Genomic DNA, 19,072 nt, shown 5'->3' with positions numbered 1-19,072 from the left:
GAGGAATGAATTCACATGTGGGGTAGAGTACAGACCCTGCATCATCAATAACTGTCCAGGAAGAAGAATGGATGCATAAGGATACAGTCAAAATTTGGCGGAGCATATGCTAGGCTTCTAGGTAGTAAGACTTAACGAACCCAGCAAAGTGCTTCTAGAATGCTTTAAATCTCCCCTGACAGCTCTCGTGGATCCCTAATTTGTCCCACATCCCCTTTCCCACCCTGTTTCCTTCTCTTCTCTATTATCCCCCCCCACATAATTATGCAGGGTTTCCAAACTACTGAATAGGGGAATGAAATGGAAAAAGGCCTGTTAGAATGAATGAGAAGGAATGACAACAATGACAATGGAAAGTAAAGTCTCTTCAAACAGAATTCTTGATGTATAATGGGTGAGCCGTAAACACTGCTCAGGCACTCTCCACGGCAAATGGACAAGTGGCTGGACAAGACTGTTAAATTCCTAGCTTTAATACCCAGCATTCTTCTTTTAAGAAATATGAATGAAAAGAGGAACAGTGGTTCACAACGTGACACAAGTGGTTGGTCTGCTTTCCCCTGCTTTCCCCTCTGTGCTCCCTCTCGCATTCACTGCCACAGTGAGCCGACATTATTGATGGAAAAGGCATTACAAAGTATATGGAGCATACTGTGTAGATTCATAATCTAATTTAACTTAAATAAATATTCTTCATTTGAACTACTGAAGAAAACATCTACCACTCAGATTTTTAAAAATATGACCTTCTTAACTTTATAAAAATGAAAAAAAAAAGTTTTAACCAAAATTTCAGTCAGAAAATTAAGAGCTGGATTACTTAATATTTAAACTTTTTGTTATACAGCATTTAAAACACACACTCACTGATATATAAAAGAAAACAGTATAATGAACCCCCTATGGATTCATCATCCAGCTTCAACAAATAAAAGGGAACATGTGGTCAACACTTACTTCATCTATACTTTTACCCACTGTTTTCTGTGCATTACTAGATTATTTTGAACCAAGTCTCAGGCATCTTATTACTTTAGATGTATCTCTAAATATAGAGACTTTTAAAAGACTATAACCACAATAACATTATCACACCTAAAAAAATTACCAGTAAAATTCTTCATATCAACAAATATCTAGTCAGTATTAAAAGTTCCTGTTTGAATTCTTAAAAACAGTTGCTTGAATCAAGACCAAAACAATGTCTACACATTGTATTTGGTTGTTATGTCTCTAAAAATTTCTTTTCATGCAGTCTCACCCTCCCTCTTACATCATTTTCCCCGTTTGAAACGATTTCAGTTGCCTTGCAAAATTCCCAATAGACTGGATCTAACTAAGGCATCAGCAAAATGTTGTTTAACCTGTTCCTCTGTCTCTGATTTCCTATGAATTGTTACTTATATCTAGATGGTTGAGCAATCTGGAGGCAAGAATGCATCCTAGGTGATGATATGCACTTCCCATTGCATCATTTCAGAAGGCCAAAATTTCTGACTATCTTTTGTTTTGTAGAACATCTATCTTAGATCAGTGAGTTCAGGTGTTGTCAGCCTGATCCATTTATTGTAAAGTTTCTCGTCATTTTTTCAGCTAAAGATTTTAACAGCCATTGATGATTACTGATGTAGATACATTGTTTTGTCAGTGGTTGCAAAAAAAAAACTCACCCAAGATTTTAATTTCTAGACTTTGTTTGAATGTACTACTCTGGTCAATAGTAGTTTCTACCTTTGTATCTATGTTCATAAGGAATACAATACTGTTTCACTTACTATTTAGAAATAAGTCTTTACTGAAAATTATTTTGCTAATGCTCCTCTGGAAATAGATATAACCCTGTATTTTGTACTTCCTAAGCACCAGTTCTTAGATGATCATTGATAATTTTGCTTGAATTTTCTCTGTGGCTCAAATAGCCGCATTATTGATAATGTAACTAAAGCTGGGGGTAGATCAACCTTTAATTGGCGTGTTCTAAAGCAGAAACAACAGATCACAGGATCCTAGAATAATTGGCTGTTATTTGTTCTTTTCCAATTAAAAAAAGGCTAGAAGAAATAAACAAGTATACCCTAAAGACATTCCTCCTTGGCTTATAAGCAGTCCAACAATGCAAACCAAATGTTGTATCTAAACTATCTGACAGTGGTTAAAATGTGTAATTGTTTAATATAACATTTTTAAGCTATGAAAATCTGTAGCCTACAGGCATTCTCCCTCTTCAGTTTTAGAGTGGTTTTCTCCCTATTTAACTAGGGAGTAACACAACAGCAGGGCAGAAAAATCTATGCAAAAACCAGATTAGATTGATTTGTTATTAAATAGATTGTGAAGCCTCAGGGAGGATAGCTATAATAACAATTTAGTCACTACAAAGTCTGGCAAACTTGTCAGTTGTTTTTCCCCGCCCTTGGCAGACATGCCATGTTCATTTTTATGGCAAGCTGATTAACGGCTAAAAATGCACTAATGGATGGCTCTCACTTTTAGGTGGATAATCACATTTCCAATTTCCTTTTCTATACATCATTGGATTAGAGCGTATACAGTAGTATATCTCTGAAGGGCTGAGGAAACATCTCATCACACACATCAGTCTTTCCCCTCTGTGTCCTTAACCTGCCAAATGGTAATGAGAATGGGAACTTAACACCAACCTTCCTTTATTTCATGGAGAGTAAAGGAATTAGATGAAGGAATGGCAAACTGCCCCCCCCCCCCACATCCCAAATAATGAACTGCAGAGAGTACATTAGTGGCAATATTTATCAAGATTGTTTTCTAGAATCTTTGAATTAATACCTACATGATTTATTGTAACATGTCTGTGATCAACCAAAAACAGAAAATAGAAGCCACGCCAAAGTTTCTACGAAGGAGAGACAAAATAGTGGTAGTGGAGATGGGGCTGGGGGCTAGGGGTTTTGTACTTGTCTTTGTATAGCAAGCAGTTTTGATATAGACTGTGTCTATCTGGAGCGGTGGAGTGGAGGTAAGTGGGTTGCCTAAGTCTTCTCAAACGAATTCTTGACACCCCAGTGGAAAACCAATAGAATAAAACTATTTTTAGGAGAAAATATCATCTTAATGTTAAAATCAGGTGTACAATAATAATAAAAACCAAAGCAAACTAAAACACAAAAGCAAACCTCGTGGAAACCCTTGAACAATAAGCAGATAATGGGTATAAAACATCGACTCGCACAAATGTTTATTATACCATAGGTGCTCAATGGCTACTCTAATATAATTACAAAGAAGTATTTTCACCTAAGGATATGAGAATCAAAGACACCAAAGCAAGGCCTCCCTGGATAGAGCCAGGACAATGTAATCTGATCAGCACACTGCTCTTCAAAAATAAACATAATAAAATACAGACATGTATTTTATGTGGCTACTAAGGTACTTTGTCATATGGCTAAATTACACACAATGTTCCCTTCTACTAGACTGGAAATTCCAGGCTTCTGTATCTTTGTATCTCTACAATAAAGCAAAGGCATAACTATTTACTGAGTGAATTTAGAGAAGACATCATAAACCTTTGCAGAAGAAAATAAATGCAGTCACTAAAGGAAATGTGGACATAGAAAGAGAAAGGAATGTTAGTATCATCTGTTTGGGCAGATTTGGAGAATTTGAGATCCATTATTATATATCACATATAGAGGGTTGTTTCTCCTACATACTTGTCATCATACTAAAGATTTATATTCTAAAAATAGATTAATATGGTATACTTTGTGTTGTGATGTACCAAGGCCTGTACTATTTTAGATGTATTGATATATCCCAGAGTTATTTCAGCTCGATAAAACTAATGATAGAACCAAAAAATAAATAAATAAATAAACCAAATTACTCATTAGAAAAATGGGCAAAGGATATGACCAGAAGAGGAAATGCAAATGGATCATAAGGATATGAAAAGATATTTAACCCGACTAGTCATCAAGAAAATGCAAAGTAAAATGAGATAACATTAGATTGGTAAAATTTAAAGACCCTGCGTAATATTAAATGTTGGCCAAAAAGAAAAGAGAGAGAAAGAGAGAGAACCTGGAACTTTTTCACACACTCCTTGAGAGGGTGCAATTGTTGAGGTACCTGAGAAAGCAGTTTAGCAAGATCTAGAAAAATTGAAAACATGTATTCATTATGCCTGAAGTATTCTACTTCTAATGATACCTCTTCTAGAACCTCACACATGTAAACCAGGAGATAAGTCTCCAAATGTTCACTGCTGCATTACTTAAAACACTTAAAAGTGGAACTTAAGTGTTCTTCAATAGGGGAATGGACAAACAGTTTAATATTCTATGACATAAATATATAACAGCAGTTAAAAAATAAACTAGATCTACACACATCAATATGAATAAATCTCAAACACGGAGTAGAGAAATCAAGATGCGTAATGACACATAGATTATACCATTTGTGTATGTTAAAAAAGCACACAAAACATGGGCCATGGATGTATATGATGTATGTATATTATATAAAAGTACACAAAGTAGACTATATACTAGTTAATGCCTATTGGGAAGGGAGAATGGGGCAAAGAGGTCTTGAATTTTATGTTTAATATATTTTTATATAAAAAAGCCAAAATGATGAATTATCAATGCTTTTCAATTCTGGGATGTACTTAAATTTTTGTTATATCATTCTCTATACTTTTTAGTATTTTTCACATTTCTCAAGATATAGATTAAAAAGTACAAAATAAGTAATAAGAAAATATAGGATTAAAGTAATTATTAATTCCTATAAAGTAGTAAAGGTAAATTTTTCCAAAAAGCATCCTGATATATACTATGTGGCCTGTGTAAATTACCTTATAATTTATCAAAATATACATGGTTAAAAAAAACCTAATGACTAAGAGTCGGGACTAGTAATATAATTCTTGTATTGATTCAATAATTCATCACTGTTACATATTTTAGGAATAGTAATTATAGAATGCAAACTATGAAAAATTACAGAAAATGAAATATTGTTATTTTAATTAAAACAGTTCTTTAATAAATAATTAAATAATGGCATGGTACATATATTTCAGATGCATGGGCTTCTGAATTTTAAAAAGTATTTTCCTCTTCATTAATTAGGAAAATTCATACAGCTGGGCTTCCTCTGTATTTAACCAAGTGTATTAAAATAGTCTTAATCTGAAACTTTCATGCTATAAACTTTGAACTATAAACTTGATCTCTTTTTGTGGTTCCTTCTAACCATATCTCCAACTTAACATTTTAAAATGCTCAGTTTAAGAAACAGGTAATTCATTTTGAAATATTTATTCACTATGATTAAGACATTTTGTTGTATAATGTTGTAGGTCCATAAAAGATTCTAATATTTATGAAGACTACTTGGCTTAAAATTCAAATTCAACATGGTCACATTCTTAGGTTAAAATAGGTTACCTTAATGGAATACTGGTTGAATTACCTTGGGCTCATGCCCTACATAAGACTTAGTTTATGTAAGTTTAATTCAAATGTGTAGAGACAGTTGCCAGGCGGATTTGTATGTCCCAGATGAAACAGGCTTGTGATCACAATGGCAATGTGCAGTAGCAATTAAAATGCTTTTTGGAAGAACTGTGCTTGAGCAAACTGCTCCAGAAAACGACTTCTGGAGAGATGCAGGTCAGCCACAGACTCATTTGTATCTTTCAGATGTGTTACTCTTTACTGTGTTAACACAGGAGAGTTGCATCATAAACATTCAGTGTCACTAAATTTGCTCAGAAGAGCATCCATGTAATAAATATTCACTGTAGAGATCCCAGAGAGGGTTTCTGATAATTACATTCAAATATCAAATAGTTTATTCTTCATTTAGTCTGAATTCCAAATGAACATAAAGAGCTTTTATTTGTTTGACTATTAAGAGTCACTAGTGACCAAATACAATATTAAGAAAGGAAATCTGATGAACTATATTCTGATAAACATAAGAGGACTCCCCAATAGTTTACCTACTATGCACTTAAAATTAACTCAGCTAGCTCAGCAATATACAAGGATTTACCATAACAGAGAGCAAAGGAGAAAGAAAAGAAGGTGAGCCCCTGTGAGGGAGTAGGAGGATGGAGAGAGAGGCTAAGGGGAATCCTTACTACTCTCAGTGTCTCTCCCCAGCCCCAAACTAAGAATGCCTGGAGCAGAACCCTTGGGATTTTCCCCTCTTAAAACCTGAGACATAGTAGCATTATTCTCAATTACCAAAAAGTGGAAACAACACAAATGCCCATTAGGTGATAAAAAAATAAACAAAATGGGGTATATCCATACACTGGAATATTATTTGGAAATAAAAAAGGATGAAGAACTGATACATGTTATAACATGGATGAACCTTGAAATTATCATGCTAAGTTGAAGAAGCCAGTCACAAAAGGCTATATATTGTATGATGCTATATATAGGAAATGTCCAGAAGAGGCAAGCCCATAGGGACAGAAAATAGATCATTGGTTCTCAGGGGCTGGGGGTGGGGGAAGGAAAAATGGGGAAGGAGTGCTAATGGGTAGAGGATTTCTTTTGGGGATGGTGAAAATGTTCTAAAATTAGATAGTGGTGATGATTGCACAGCTCTATGAATATACTAAAAAATACTGAATCATATCCTTTAAAAGTATGAAGTTTACAATATATGAAATATATCTCAATAAAACTATTATTTAAAAAACTCAGGTTTCGGCCAGTGAGAGCACTGAAGGTCAAAGGGACAGAACTTTATCAAGCATCTTCCTGAAGCAGTACATTAAATAAGTAATAAGCTGTCAAAACACAAACATTCAATCTTTGTAAAGACTCTTCATTTTTAAAGAATGTTTCATTTGAGAAGAAAGTTTATTTCACAATGACTTAAAAATATTTGCTGAAGAAAAGACCTGACCCATGAAAAAGGCTTTTCGGCTACTGTCAGTCCTACGGCATTTTTAGAATTTTTAATAGTATCAATGGAAGCCTGATGGGCACTAGCAGATGATCCTATAAAATGTAAAAAAAAAAAAAAAAAAAATAGTCTGAATGGTAGTAGGGAATCAAATCTTTTCGTTAAAAAATAAGAGTTCTTTTCTTAAATGGCAATAAGAAGACTATTTGTCAAGATTGTATGACCTTTCTGAAACCATAAAGAATTCTATTTTAGCAGAGCTTTAAACTAACTGAAAAGGGAGAGAGAATCTTAGGAAGAGTGTGAAGTTATTTAATTTTAATATTGCCACCCATTTCCCCCCTCATTCAGTTGACAGACATGGACAGGATTTTTCTCAGGGTCTAGTGTAACTTCCTAACACCAATGGCAGTCAGCTAAAGGACAGACAATGTGAAGGGGCCAACTGCTTCCAAATGGCATAAACAAATTTTAAAACAATGTGCAAAATATCAAAACAAAAATTTAAAACTAACCTTCAATTCCAAAAGTTGTCATTAGTGTTTTCTATAATTAATAAAAAGTCCATCTTTTAAGTATCTCTTTTGTACTTCAATATAAATGAAAATTTAGTGCTTCATCTTAAGGAGCAGACAAGCTATGATTTACTTACAAGATAAAATATGTGGAACCAATATCTGTGTCCCAAAGAAATAAACTTTCTCCTTTACCACCTACAACTTACCTAGAAGTAAGTGAGAAGTGAAGTTTCTGTTTCTGGGCAATGGTAAGATTCTAAGCCTGTTATCAGAAATAGTTTTGAAATTCTGTACTGTAAAATTTCAGAAATAATTTCTTGAATTCTGAGATGATCATATTTATATTTACTGACTTTTCAATTTGAACTATATTTTCTTCTCCTTCCACAGTTTTGTTACCCAATTTCTTGAATTCTGAGATGATCGTATTTATATTTACTGACTTTTCAATTTGAATTATATTTTCTTCTCCTTCCACAGTTTCTGTTACCCCAGCTGAACCACTAGTGTAATGTCTCTGCTTGGATGAAACACGCAACGCAGGCCATGTCTTGTACACTTGAAGACTGTGCCTTTTAGTAGTTCCCCTGGCCAAGTCCCCTGCACCCACCGAGTGCAGCTTGCCACGGGAAGGCTGTAGTGACCTCTAACCACCGCTAAACTAGCATCCCTTGGGTGCATCTCCAAGCTACTTTTCTCCTTGAGAATTCCTCAGACAGGTGGGAGCCATTAAAAGTTAGAACTGGCTATCAAAGTGGGACTTTAGGAATGAGATAAAAAGTTGGCCGTAGGGAGTTATCTCACACTTAAATTTTTTTGGAAGGGAATGAAATGTGGCAAACTTTAAAAAGTGGTTGCCGGGCTTCCCTGGTGGTACAGTGGTTGAGAGTCCGCCTGCCGATGCAGGGGACACGAGTTCGTGCCCCGGTCCGGGAGGATCCCACATGCCCCGGGGCGGCTGGGCCCGTGAGCCATGGCCGCTGAGCCTGCGCATCCGGAGCCTGTGCTCCGCGACGGAAGAAGCCACAGCGGTGAGAGGCCCGCGTACCGCAAAAAAAAAAAAAAAAAAAAAAAAAAAAAAAAAAAAAAGTGGTTGCCTCTTTTTTCAGGTTAATGGAAATGTTCTACATTTCAATCATGATGGTGGTTATACAACTACATGCCAAACTGCCAAAAATCATAAAACTGTATGCTACAAAGGGTGAATTTTACTGTAAGTAAATTACACTTCAATAAACCAGACCTAAAAATAAAGTGGTTATCTCTGAATGGTAGAATTACGATTTTTCTCTTTATACTTTCTTGAACTTTACAAATTGGCTAAAATGAGCATTATGTAACTCCAGTCAGTTAAAAGGTAAGAATGCTGTTTTGGCCACACTTGTCCCCTTCTGTGCCCTTGGGAGTGTAGGTAGGCAGGGGAAGTCCCCTTGCTGTCACCACCCCCCCCCCCCCCCGCAGTGAAGTCTAAAGCAGGCTAAGGTGGGAGTAACACTCCATGGATGATACTGCAAAGAGAAAAAGAATAAATCCTACATTCATCAAAATTTGGATTTGAAGGTTGTTGCTTAGCCCATGGGGTGCAAGAGGTTTAAAGGGCATTATTTTCCTCTGAGGTGCCTGTGCTATGAGATTCTCCTGAGATGCGCCGTACATACCTCTGCTTCCCCTGAAGACCATTTCTGTCACTAAGGCATGCAGCACGGTGACCTGCAAAACAGGACCTCTCACATCTTGGTACCCACTGCCACCCATGACTCTAAAAAGCTCTGCAGACAGAAGTCATCATGGCATGCTGCTTGCTTGGAGAACCCGAAATGCATCCATCCATCTGCATATGCTAACTATCATCCTCCCGCCAAACTGGAGCAACAGAATTGGCCTCCTGGAGAACTGCTTTTAGCTAAGCTGCTTTTCCATCCATTTATATTGTATTTAACAACAAAAGAAAGAACCCCTGTGAGTCTGATTTTATAATTTAGAAACTACCGAGGACGCTGTTTGCCTCATCACGCAGTGCTCTCAACAGCAACTCACAAGAGAAACCACTCAAGTCTCAGCCCCAGGGACAGTAAATCCTCCTGAGCAACCTGGTTTGTTTTTATCTTCCAGACACTTTGAATCATGTAATTCATTAGTTTTTTTCTTTAGCCTGGCTACCAGGACACTCAGAGCCAAAGTGGCTCTCTACTTTAAGCCAATGCGTGCAATATTGACAACATATATTTTGTATACTATTTTAACCTTGGCTTCATCTTATTTTTTAGTCTTTATTTTATCTTTGCCCCAATTCCCTCACTCCATTGTTGGCTTTTGTGTTTTCTAAAAATGTTCCAAATACATGTGGAGAGGTAAAATATTAAATAGTGCATAGTACATAAGATATAGTGTACTCAGTATAAATGCAGAAATGCTGTAACTTTTCAATAAACTGATTTCACGCCCTACTTCCTATGAGGTGAAATACTGAATATATAAATAACTATAGTACACTAAAAACAAATGCAGAAAATCGGTATTTTCTCTATTAACTGATCCCAAGGCCCACTTCAAATGAGGTAAAAAATTAAATACATAAATATCTATACTATACTCAGTACAAATACAGAAAAGATATAATTTATTGACTATTTCTACAGCCTACCTTTAATCAGGTGAAATATTAAAATAGATGACTATTAAATGCACAGGTAACTATAGTGTATTTGGTACAAAGGCAGAAAGTCTGTAGCTTCTCTATTAACTAATCCCATAGCTCCCCTTCAGGGTTTCTCAATTTTCAGTGATTATTCGTGGTCTGATATATCATCTTTGGGTACAAGCACCATCAATTCCAGATTAAGGATCATTATATACTGATATTGCTGGTGTTATTAATGCATTTTTGCAGTAAATAAAACAAATAAAAATCATATTAGAAATGGGTTTTTTTATTGCTAGTTTGTTTAGAGTCACTACTTCCAAAGAGTCGTTAATAGAAAACCTAGCAATCATTTTAATTTTTGATAAAGGAGTCAAGAATATACAATGGAGAAAAGATAGCCTCTTCAATAAGTGGTGCTGGGAAAACTGAACAGCTACATGTAAATGAATGAAATTAGAACACTCCCTAACACCATACACAAAAATAAACTCAAAATGGATTAAAGACCTAAATGTAAGGCCAGACACTATAAAACTCTTAGAGGAAAACACAGGCAGAACACTCTATGACATACATCACAGCAAGATCCTTTTTGACCCACCTCCTAGAGAAATGGAAATAAAAACAAAAATAAACAAATGGGACCTAATGAAATTTAAAAGCTTTTGCACAGTAAAGGAAACCATAAACAAGAGGAAAAGACAACCCTCAGAATAGGAGAAAATATTTGCAAATGAAGCAACTGACAAAGGATTCATCTCCAAAATTTATAAGCAGCTCATGCAGCTCAATATCAAAAAAACAAACAACCCAATCCAAAAATGGGCAGCAGACCTAAATAGACATTTCTCCAAAGAAGATATACAGATTGCCAAGAAGCACATGAAAAGCTGCTCAACATCACTAATTATTAGAGAAATGCAAATCAAAACTACAATGAGGTATCACCTCACACCAGTCAGAATGGCCATCATCAAAATATCTACAGACAATAAATGCTGGAGAGGGTGTGGAGAAAAGGGAACCCTCTTGCACTGTTGGTAGGAATGTAAATTGATACAGCCACTATGGAGAACAATATGGAGGTTCCTTAAAAGACTAAATATAGAGCTACCATATGACCCAGCAATCCCACTACTGGGCATATATACCCTGAGAAAACCATGATTCAAAAGGAGTCATGTACCAAAATGTTCGTTGCAGCACTATTTACAATAGCCAGGACATGGAAGCAACCTAAGTGTCCATCGACAGAAGAATGGATAAAGAAGATGTGGCACATATATACAAGGGAATATTACTCAGCCATAAAAAGAAACGAAATTGAGTTATTTGCAGTGAGTTGGATAGACCTAGAGTCTGTCATACAGAGTGAAGAAGTAAGTCAGAAAGAGAAAAACAAATACCGTATGCTAACACATATACATGGAATCTAAAGAGAAAAAAAAAGGTTCTGAAGAACCTAGGGGGCAGGACAGGAATAAAGACACAGAAGTAGAAAATGGACTTGAGGACACAGGGAGGGGGAAGGGTAAGCTGGGACGAAGTGAGAGAGTGGCATGGACATATATACACCACCAAATGTAAAATAGATAGCTAGTGGGAAGCAGCTGCATAGCACAGGGAGATCAGCTCGGTGCTTTGTGACCACCTAAAGGGGTGGGATAGGGAGGGTGGGAGGGAGACACAAGAGGGAGGAGATATGGGGATATATGTATATGTATAGCTGATTCCCTTTGTTATAAAGCAGAAACTAACACACCATTGTAAAGCAATTATACTCCAATAAAGATGTTAAAAAAAGAAAACCTAGCAATCATTTTAATCATTAAGATTTTTTTTAACGTTCTCAGCAAGGCATATTGCAAATGAACTGCCAAAGACAGCTGTGCAGCTCACCTTTTAGGACACTTCCTAAATAAATACACGCAGAGGCCCAGTTTCCGTACTGTAAAATGGGAACACGTCACGGCAGGGTTAAAAATTTATTTTGGGTACTGCAAGTGTGAGGAAACCGAAATGCTGGGCTTTAGAGCCATTTGGAAGAGGGCTCTACAGTATATTATTTAGTACAATATTAGAGTCATTAATTAAATAGGACCTCATGCCACTGTCTACTCCTTCTTCACAGGGTGAGGCCAACATGGCAAGAACTTTGGACAACTGAAAAAGTAAATCAAAGTATGCTTTTCTTTACCCTTTGAGATCACATCTGGACTAGGAAAAATAAAATCTTACAGATCACCTTACCAACTCTGACATGGGATCTAAATCAAACAATATGAAAGATAACCAGTTTTCAAATCCCCCATCTTGCTGACTAAACTTACTCCCATGTAAGAAGGACCTGAATCCAAAGGAAGTTTCCTGGCTGGAAGCAGTGATCGCACTTATAATTTTCCTTCAGCAAATCAGAAATGGCTGATGGGAAAGAGGGCTGGGGTCTGAGAGCTATTTTCTGTATCTTTAGATTCTGGTTCTGAGACTGATGGTGGGGACTGACAGGCACAAGGGGGATCTCTCAAGTGACACAATAAAAACCTATGCTCCCTTCACTAACACTGTTTTCTAAGGGGCTCTTGCCAGTGTGTAAACCTGGTGGCCACGGAGCAGAGTTCTTCTTAAGGTCCACCGAAAAGCACACTGAAACGTGTGAAGAAGGCAGATATGGGAAAGGGTGAATGCCAAGTAGGTGACCTAATGGTAAAGCATCCTTTCCTGAGGAACTTAAATCACACTGGGCTTAAGTTTCATTATTTATTCAATGAACACTTAGCAGGGTGCCTGCCTGCTGAGCCCCAGGCACTGTGCCAGGGCTGCGGTGAGCTTTAGCTCCTCATAGGAGGCTAATACAGGCACAGAGGAACAGTTATGAGAGTTCGGATGAAGAGAGATGACTTTCCTGGAGAACTGTGGGAAAGGCTGTACGAACGGGTTAGCACTTAGCTGGGGGCATCAAGAATACATGAGAATCCAACATGAGACGGGAGAAGGGCAATCAAAGTGGATCAATTATCATTCCAACCAGAGTTCACTGAATAAAGAAACCCCCCTTACTCATAACCGTTAAGATTCCATAATAGATTCCTGTCTTGCTGCCTGGCCTCTCTTCTTTCTGACCTACACCCTACACTATCAGGACAACTGCTTCTAACTAGAGCAATGTGTTTCAACCTGTCTCCTTTACAGACCTAATGAAGGTGACACTCATCATCACCTGGTTCCCAGTTCTCCACAATCTAATGCCAGCTTTACTCTTCCAACCTCATAAGCCACTAGGTCCTTTTAGTACACATCCTGGAAACTACCAAGCCTCTTGGAACTCCAGTACAGCAATGCGAGATCATACACACTTCTGCGCATACTTTGCCTCTTTCTCTGGTCAGCCCGGTTTCCATTTCTGCAGGACCCACTCACTCACCCGACATTGTCTGACTGGGCCCCACTGCTATGCCAGGCACCAAGCTGGGCACTGAGATCCAGACACAAAGCCCCAAATCACCGACAATAAGTATTACTCACAATACGTATTTTACTAACAGATTTTTAACGAACCTATGGAATTAGCTAATTCAAACTATATAACCCTAAAATTATTTAATATTTTAAAGCATTTACTACAGAAAATAATCTAACAGCCATGCATATATCAACAACCCCCTTGTTTAACAGAGATCAATATTCATATTTTTTGTTATGTTTGTTCCAGACGGCAGTCTTAAATAAAACGTTACAGATTTGGCTAAAGCCGAATTCCTGATAGCTTCCTCCTCCCCTTCGTCCCTAGAGGTACCCCTATCTTAAAGTGGTGTCATCCTGAAATATTTTTTATACTTTTACTAGAGATGCACTGATTCGTAAAATCAAACACTATTTAAATTCAGTATTATGTATATTATAAAATATTCATAAAGATAACCTATACCTATTCTTTTGCAACTTGTAGTTTTCACTCGAAAGTCTGTTCTGCAAAGATGTCCACGTTGATACATGTAGTTATTTCGTTTTAATGGCTCTTGAGTTTACTTATCCACAGTTTATTTCCCATTTCTATCCTGATTCAAATTTTTTACTTTTGCAAATAATGTTACACTAAGCATCTTTGTACCTGTCTTCCTGTGCATCCCTGTCAGACTTTCTCCAATGATCAGGTTCTTAAAAGTTTTAAATCCTGCTCTCCTGCTTGCTGATTCTTACTCATCCTTGAGTTTTTTTGACTTGAGTTTTTTATTATCTGATTGTGAGCGCATCGTTGGTGATGTCAGTTTCTCAGCTGGGTATTCCTGAACAATGCATACAGTTACATTTGGGCTCCAGACCCACATACCGTGCAAGCCTGGGGTGGTCCAAGGGTGCAGCTTTTGAGGGTCATGGCTTAATGCAGTGCTCCCAAGTTCAAGTCTACCACCGTGAGCACATAAGGCCTCACTCTTTGGTCCCTGCAGGGGTATTAAACCTAAGACTCCAGTGCTTTGTTGGGGGCTTGACAGTGCCCAGGCCTCCTGCACTCAATGCAGCTCAAATGCTTGTGGCTCTGGCTTTTTTTTTTTTTTGAAGATGTTGGGGGTAGGAGTTTATTTATTTATTTTTGCTGTGTTGGGTCTTCGTTTCTGTGCGAGGGCTTTCTCTAGTTGTGGCAAGCCGGCGCCACTCTTCATCGCGGTGCGCGGGCCTCTCACTATCATGGCCTCTCTTGTTGCGGAGCACAGACTCCAGACGCGCAGGCTCAGCAGTTGTGCCTCATGGGCCCAGTCACTCCGCGGCATGTTGGATCCTTCCAGACCAGGGCTCGAACCCATGTCTCCTGCATTAGCAGGCAGATTCTCAACCACTGCGCCACCAGGGAAGCCTGTGGCTCTGGCTTTTGGTTCTCTATTTCTGGTACCTGGGGATTTTCCTTTCTTCTTTGCCATTTCCTCTAGGTATTATTGACTTGTATTATTGACATATCAAGTATCTCTAGGAGTTTACCGAGAAAAGTTCTATGTTTGTTTAATTGGCAAAATTGTCAGAATAAACGCCTTAACTGAACTCTTTAAATACTGATTTAATTTTTCTAATAGTGTAAAATTATATCTGAAAAAATCTGGAAACATACAACACTACGTTATTTAGCTTGTGAACTGTTCTTTTTGGTGCTAAACACACAGATATCCTTTAAAAAACTGGGTAAAATTAAAACAAATTTTTGTCTTGACAATTTTAACTTTCTTGATAAATAATTGAGGAGTACAAAGCTAGAGTTAGAAATTTTTGATTTGTAATTTTACACCTTGCTTATAATTTCTCTTCCTATGAAAAACTGCCTGGATGTCTTAAAAATGATCACATAATTTGATATCTGTGTTTTGAAAGTTTTCTTGATCTTACTTGCATGCTTTATGCCTTACTAAACATACTAAGGTGCATAACTGTTAAGGGTCAAAGATTTAAAAATTCATGACAATACAATTTTATCTGCCTAATAATTTTAAATTCATAGCAATCAGCTGGGAAAGACAAACTACAGACAGCATTGCATTCACCAAGAAGGATTTTTTGGCTATGAATAACAGAAGATAATGAGAAATACAACAATTACGATGTTAGAAACAGCTGAAAGACAAGTTACTATGGGCATACACCTACTTAGGATTAAACAAACTAAGCTTAAATATGCAAGCAACAGAAGTATTTTATGGTAGGCTTTATTGGAATACGTAAATACTAAGAAAGAAACCCACAGATTGCATAAGTAGTGATTTCACCATTTGGAGTTGTGGCCGTAATTTTTATTCTAATGATATTTTAAATAGCATAAGAGGCTACTTAAATATAAAATACTTGTGATTAAATGTGTTTTTTTCCCAGTAATATACTGGTTTTGCATTTACTATATATTTTTTAAAATTAATTTTTATTGGTGTATAGTTGCTTTACAACGTTGTGTTAGTTTCTACCGTACAGCAAAATGAATCAGCTATACATATACATGTATCCCCTCTTTTTTGGATTTCCTTCCCATTTAGGTCACCACAGTGCACTAAGTAGAGTTCCCTGTGCTATACAGTAGGTTCTCAGTAGTTATCTATTTTATACATAGTATCAGTAGTATATATATGTCAATCCCAATCTCCCAATTCGTCCCACCCTCCTTCCCCCCTTGGTATCCGTACATTTGTTCTCTACATCTGTGTCTCTATTTCTGCTTTGCAAATAAGATCATCTATACCATTTTTCTAGATTCCACATATATGCGTTAATAATACGATATTTGTTTTTCTTTTCGACTTACTTCGCATTTACTATATTTGAATACACAATTATTTCATATAGTAATTATTTCGTATAGTAGTTTTCCAGAGTTCTAGAAAACTCCAAGTAAACTGAATGCGTTTTTCAAAGCTAGATAAATGTTATGACTTAGAAATATTTCTGAGTTAAAAAAAATCAATACCAGGTTTTCAAAGCCAATTAGCTTTGCCAAATAATTAACAATTGTTGAAAACATTCATTAACTTTGTCTACATATAAGAAATCAAATTTCTAAAGTTAGCATAGTAGCTTTTGCTAGAGAGGCATACCAGTGCTGTATAAAACACTTCAAGGGGTGGGATGGGGAGGGTGGGAGGGAGGGAGACGCAACAGGGAAGACATATGGGAACATATGTTTATGTATGACTGATTCACTTTGTTATAAAGCAGAAACTAACACACCATTGTAAAGCAATTATACCCCAATAAAGATGTTAAAAAAAAAAAAAAAAAACACTTCAAGCACAGGACTGAAAGATAATCAATATTACAAGAGGTTTCTCAAAATTAGAATAAATTGACATTTTTGGTATCCATTTCAGGAAGGCCAGTTAACAGTGACAACACTAAAAGCATCATTTGCTGCATCTAGGACAACTTAATAATGTGTGACTTGAAGGCGTGTAAGAAAATAGAGCCATCGGCCCTGTACCTGGTGCTCGCGATGCTTGGTGATTCTGCTCCAAGCCTACATCTTTCTAGCTGACTGGCAACAATCTGCCTTTCCACCTCCAGTTCTCGGGTTAGTCGCTGAAACTGAAGCTCCTGTGATTCAAGGAAATAGAAGGCATATAAGGCACCAGGTTTGCTTAGGCAGATACATGAATTCATGTACGTCACAGGAAACACAGGAACATGCCCGTAATGTAACACTACAGTGTGGCCTTACGAGATTAGGGTTTTGAATAGAACTGTGGGCCTCAACAACCTACTAATTTGTAGCTTTTACAAACTTAAAGGCACTAGAATATGTGTCTTCGTTTGAAACTGAAAACATGTAGACCTTTATTTGGCCTTTTTTGCTGTTGGTGGTGGTGGTTCTAAATGAGGTCTTCAAACAGTACTTTTGCTCCAGTGATGTATTAAAGTAAGGTCTGCAGAGTCCTCACTCGATGTGCCTACATTAGAGGCACACCAACCAATATAGGCCTCAACAGCCAATTCTTCCATCCCTCATACTGTATGTTAGCACAGCATTAAAAAAAAAAAGAAGTAAATTCCTGTAATGAGAATCACTTGACCATATTTGATACAAAGCCTTTCCACTGTTAAGAAAAAAAATCATTACAACCCCACAAAAAAGTCTTTCTATATTTATCTATAATACACATTTTTTCCTATTGTCACAAATGCATTCATGTGTCACTTCATGAAGGGACAAGAGAAAAAATAATGAAAAAGTCTGAGCCATAATATAGAATTGAAAATTGTATTAAAAAGCTGGAAAGATTGTCTCAAGAAATTACATTCTACATTCTACGATGCATCATGAAGGCCAGTATTCTATTCTAGGAGAAATGTTTTAACATTATTTGTACTTATCTCATTGTTATCTTGACAGGATTTTAATAAATAGAAAGCAGGCCATGCCATAAAATATCTATAAATCAAATCAAGTATATTCTAAAGGCTTTAAGCCACAAATAACATCTCCAGTAACACCTCAAGCTCCCTTGTGCCATATTAACTCCTTACAAGTCTACTCAAAGCAAATGCTGAACTGTAAGTGGTTTAATTGGACACTGACTCCTGGTTCAAAATACCAGACAGATGAACCCTAAGTCTAGGAGCTAATCAGAAATAAAACTACCTTAGTTTTGTTTATAATAATAATATTACTGACAACAAAATATTATTTATGACAATGTGCATTTGTCATGCAAACAAAAATACAAAACAATTTAATTGAAAAGTGTATTAACTCCCTGCGGAGTCAGGCAAATGTGCAGTTACTTGACAGCATTGGCCGTGCAAATTCTACAAACTATTCCTAGAATAATTCTTAAGAAACAGTCCGTGAACTCCTTATTGCTTCCTGATATTGAGAGTCCTTTTCTAATGAGCCCAGTTGGTGTGGGCGTATAGGGCAGTGCCTGAATGAGTAATAGTTGGCCCAATAATGCCGTACAATAGGATCATAATGGGTAAGTAGGACACTGCCTACATCTGCTTAACACTTCCTAGACCACAGGCTTTTGATAAATGTTCGGCAACAAAAGACCAGATAGATAATAATTGCACAACATTCAGTACCAGGCTAAGATCATTGATTTTAAGGACAAATAGTATTATGTTTACTTCACACTTAGTCTTTCTTTGTCCTTAAACAGCATCATAGTTTCTGTGATACGCTTCCATTCTTTCTATTATTTTACTCAATTGTCTTATTATACACATCTTTTCCTGGAAGACTGGCTGCTTGGATCAAGCTGGGCCAGGAAAGGACCATCTGTGCATCTCAAGATATTCCCCAAGCCATCACATAACTTTTGTGTTCTCAGCTCAGTGGCTACTAGGGATTGAGGGCTGGAGGGTTTTCTTCATTTTGCAATAGCCAAAAGTTACCAGGGTAGGATTGAGGCATGTTTCAAATGAGAACATTAAAAAAATTTCCATTCATAGAAAAAAAAACCATTTTAGTGGATTTTTAAAATCATATTTGTAGCTGCCTATGGCCTTTTGAGCATCCTTTCAA

At 36.8% G+C, this 19,072-nt stretch overlaps 1 protein-coding gene across 17 annotated transcripts in view; it reads right to left on the bottom strand.

Annotated features, from left to right (window-relative positions):
• PKP4 (plakophilin 4) overlaps positions 1–19,072 on the bottom strand; it is a 961,933-nt gene that overhangs the window by 98,326 nt on the left and 844,535 nt on the right. For 16 of the 17 annotated variants that reach the window (XM_049712690.1, XM_049712689.1, XM_049712685.1 and 13 more), the window contains one exon: positions 17,030–17,142. The exons of the other annotated variant lie outside the window; for it this stretch is intronic. In XM_049712690.1, the coding sequence (XP_049568647.1) occupies positions 17,030–17,142 (113 nt within the window). The remainder of the gene's footprint in view (positions 1–17,029; positions 17,143–19,072) is intronic. 17 annotated transcript variants of the gene reach the window in all.

This window comes from Orcinus orca, chromosome 7, assembly GCF_937001465.1.
Source record: "Orcinus orca chromosome 7, mOrcOrc1.1, whole genome shotgun sequence".
Taxonomy (NCBI): domain Eukaryota; kingdom Metazoa; phylum Chordata; class Mammalia; order Artiodactyla; family Delphinidae; genus Orcinus; species Orcinus orca.
Note: the sequence above shows the minus strand (reverse complement) of the source record. Positions and strands in the feature narration are given on the sequence as shown.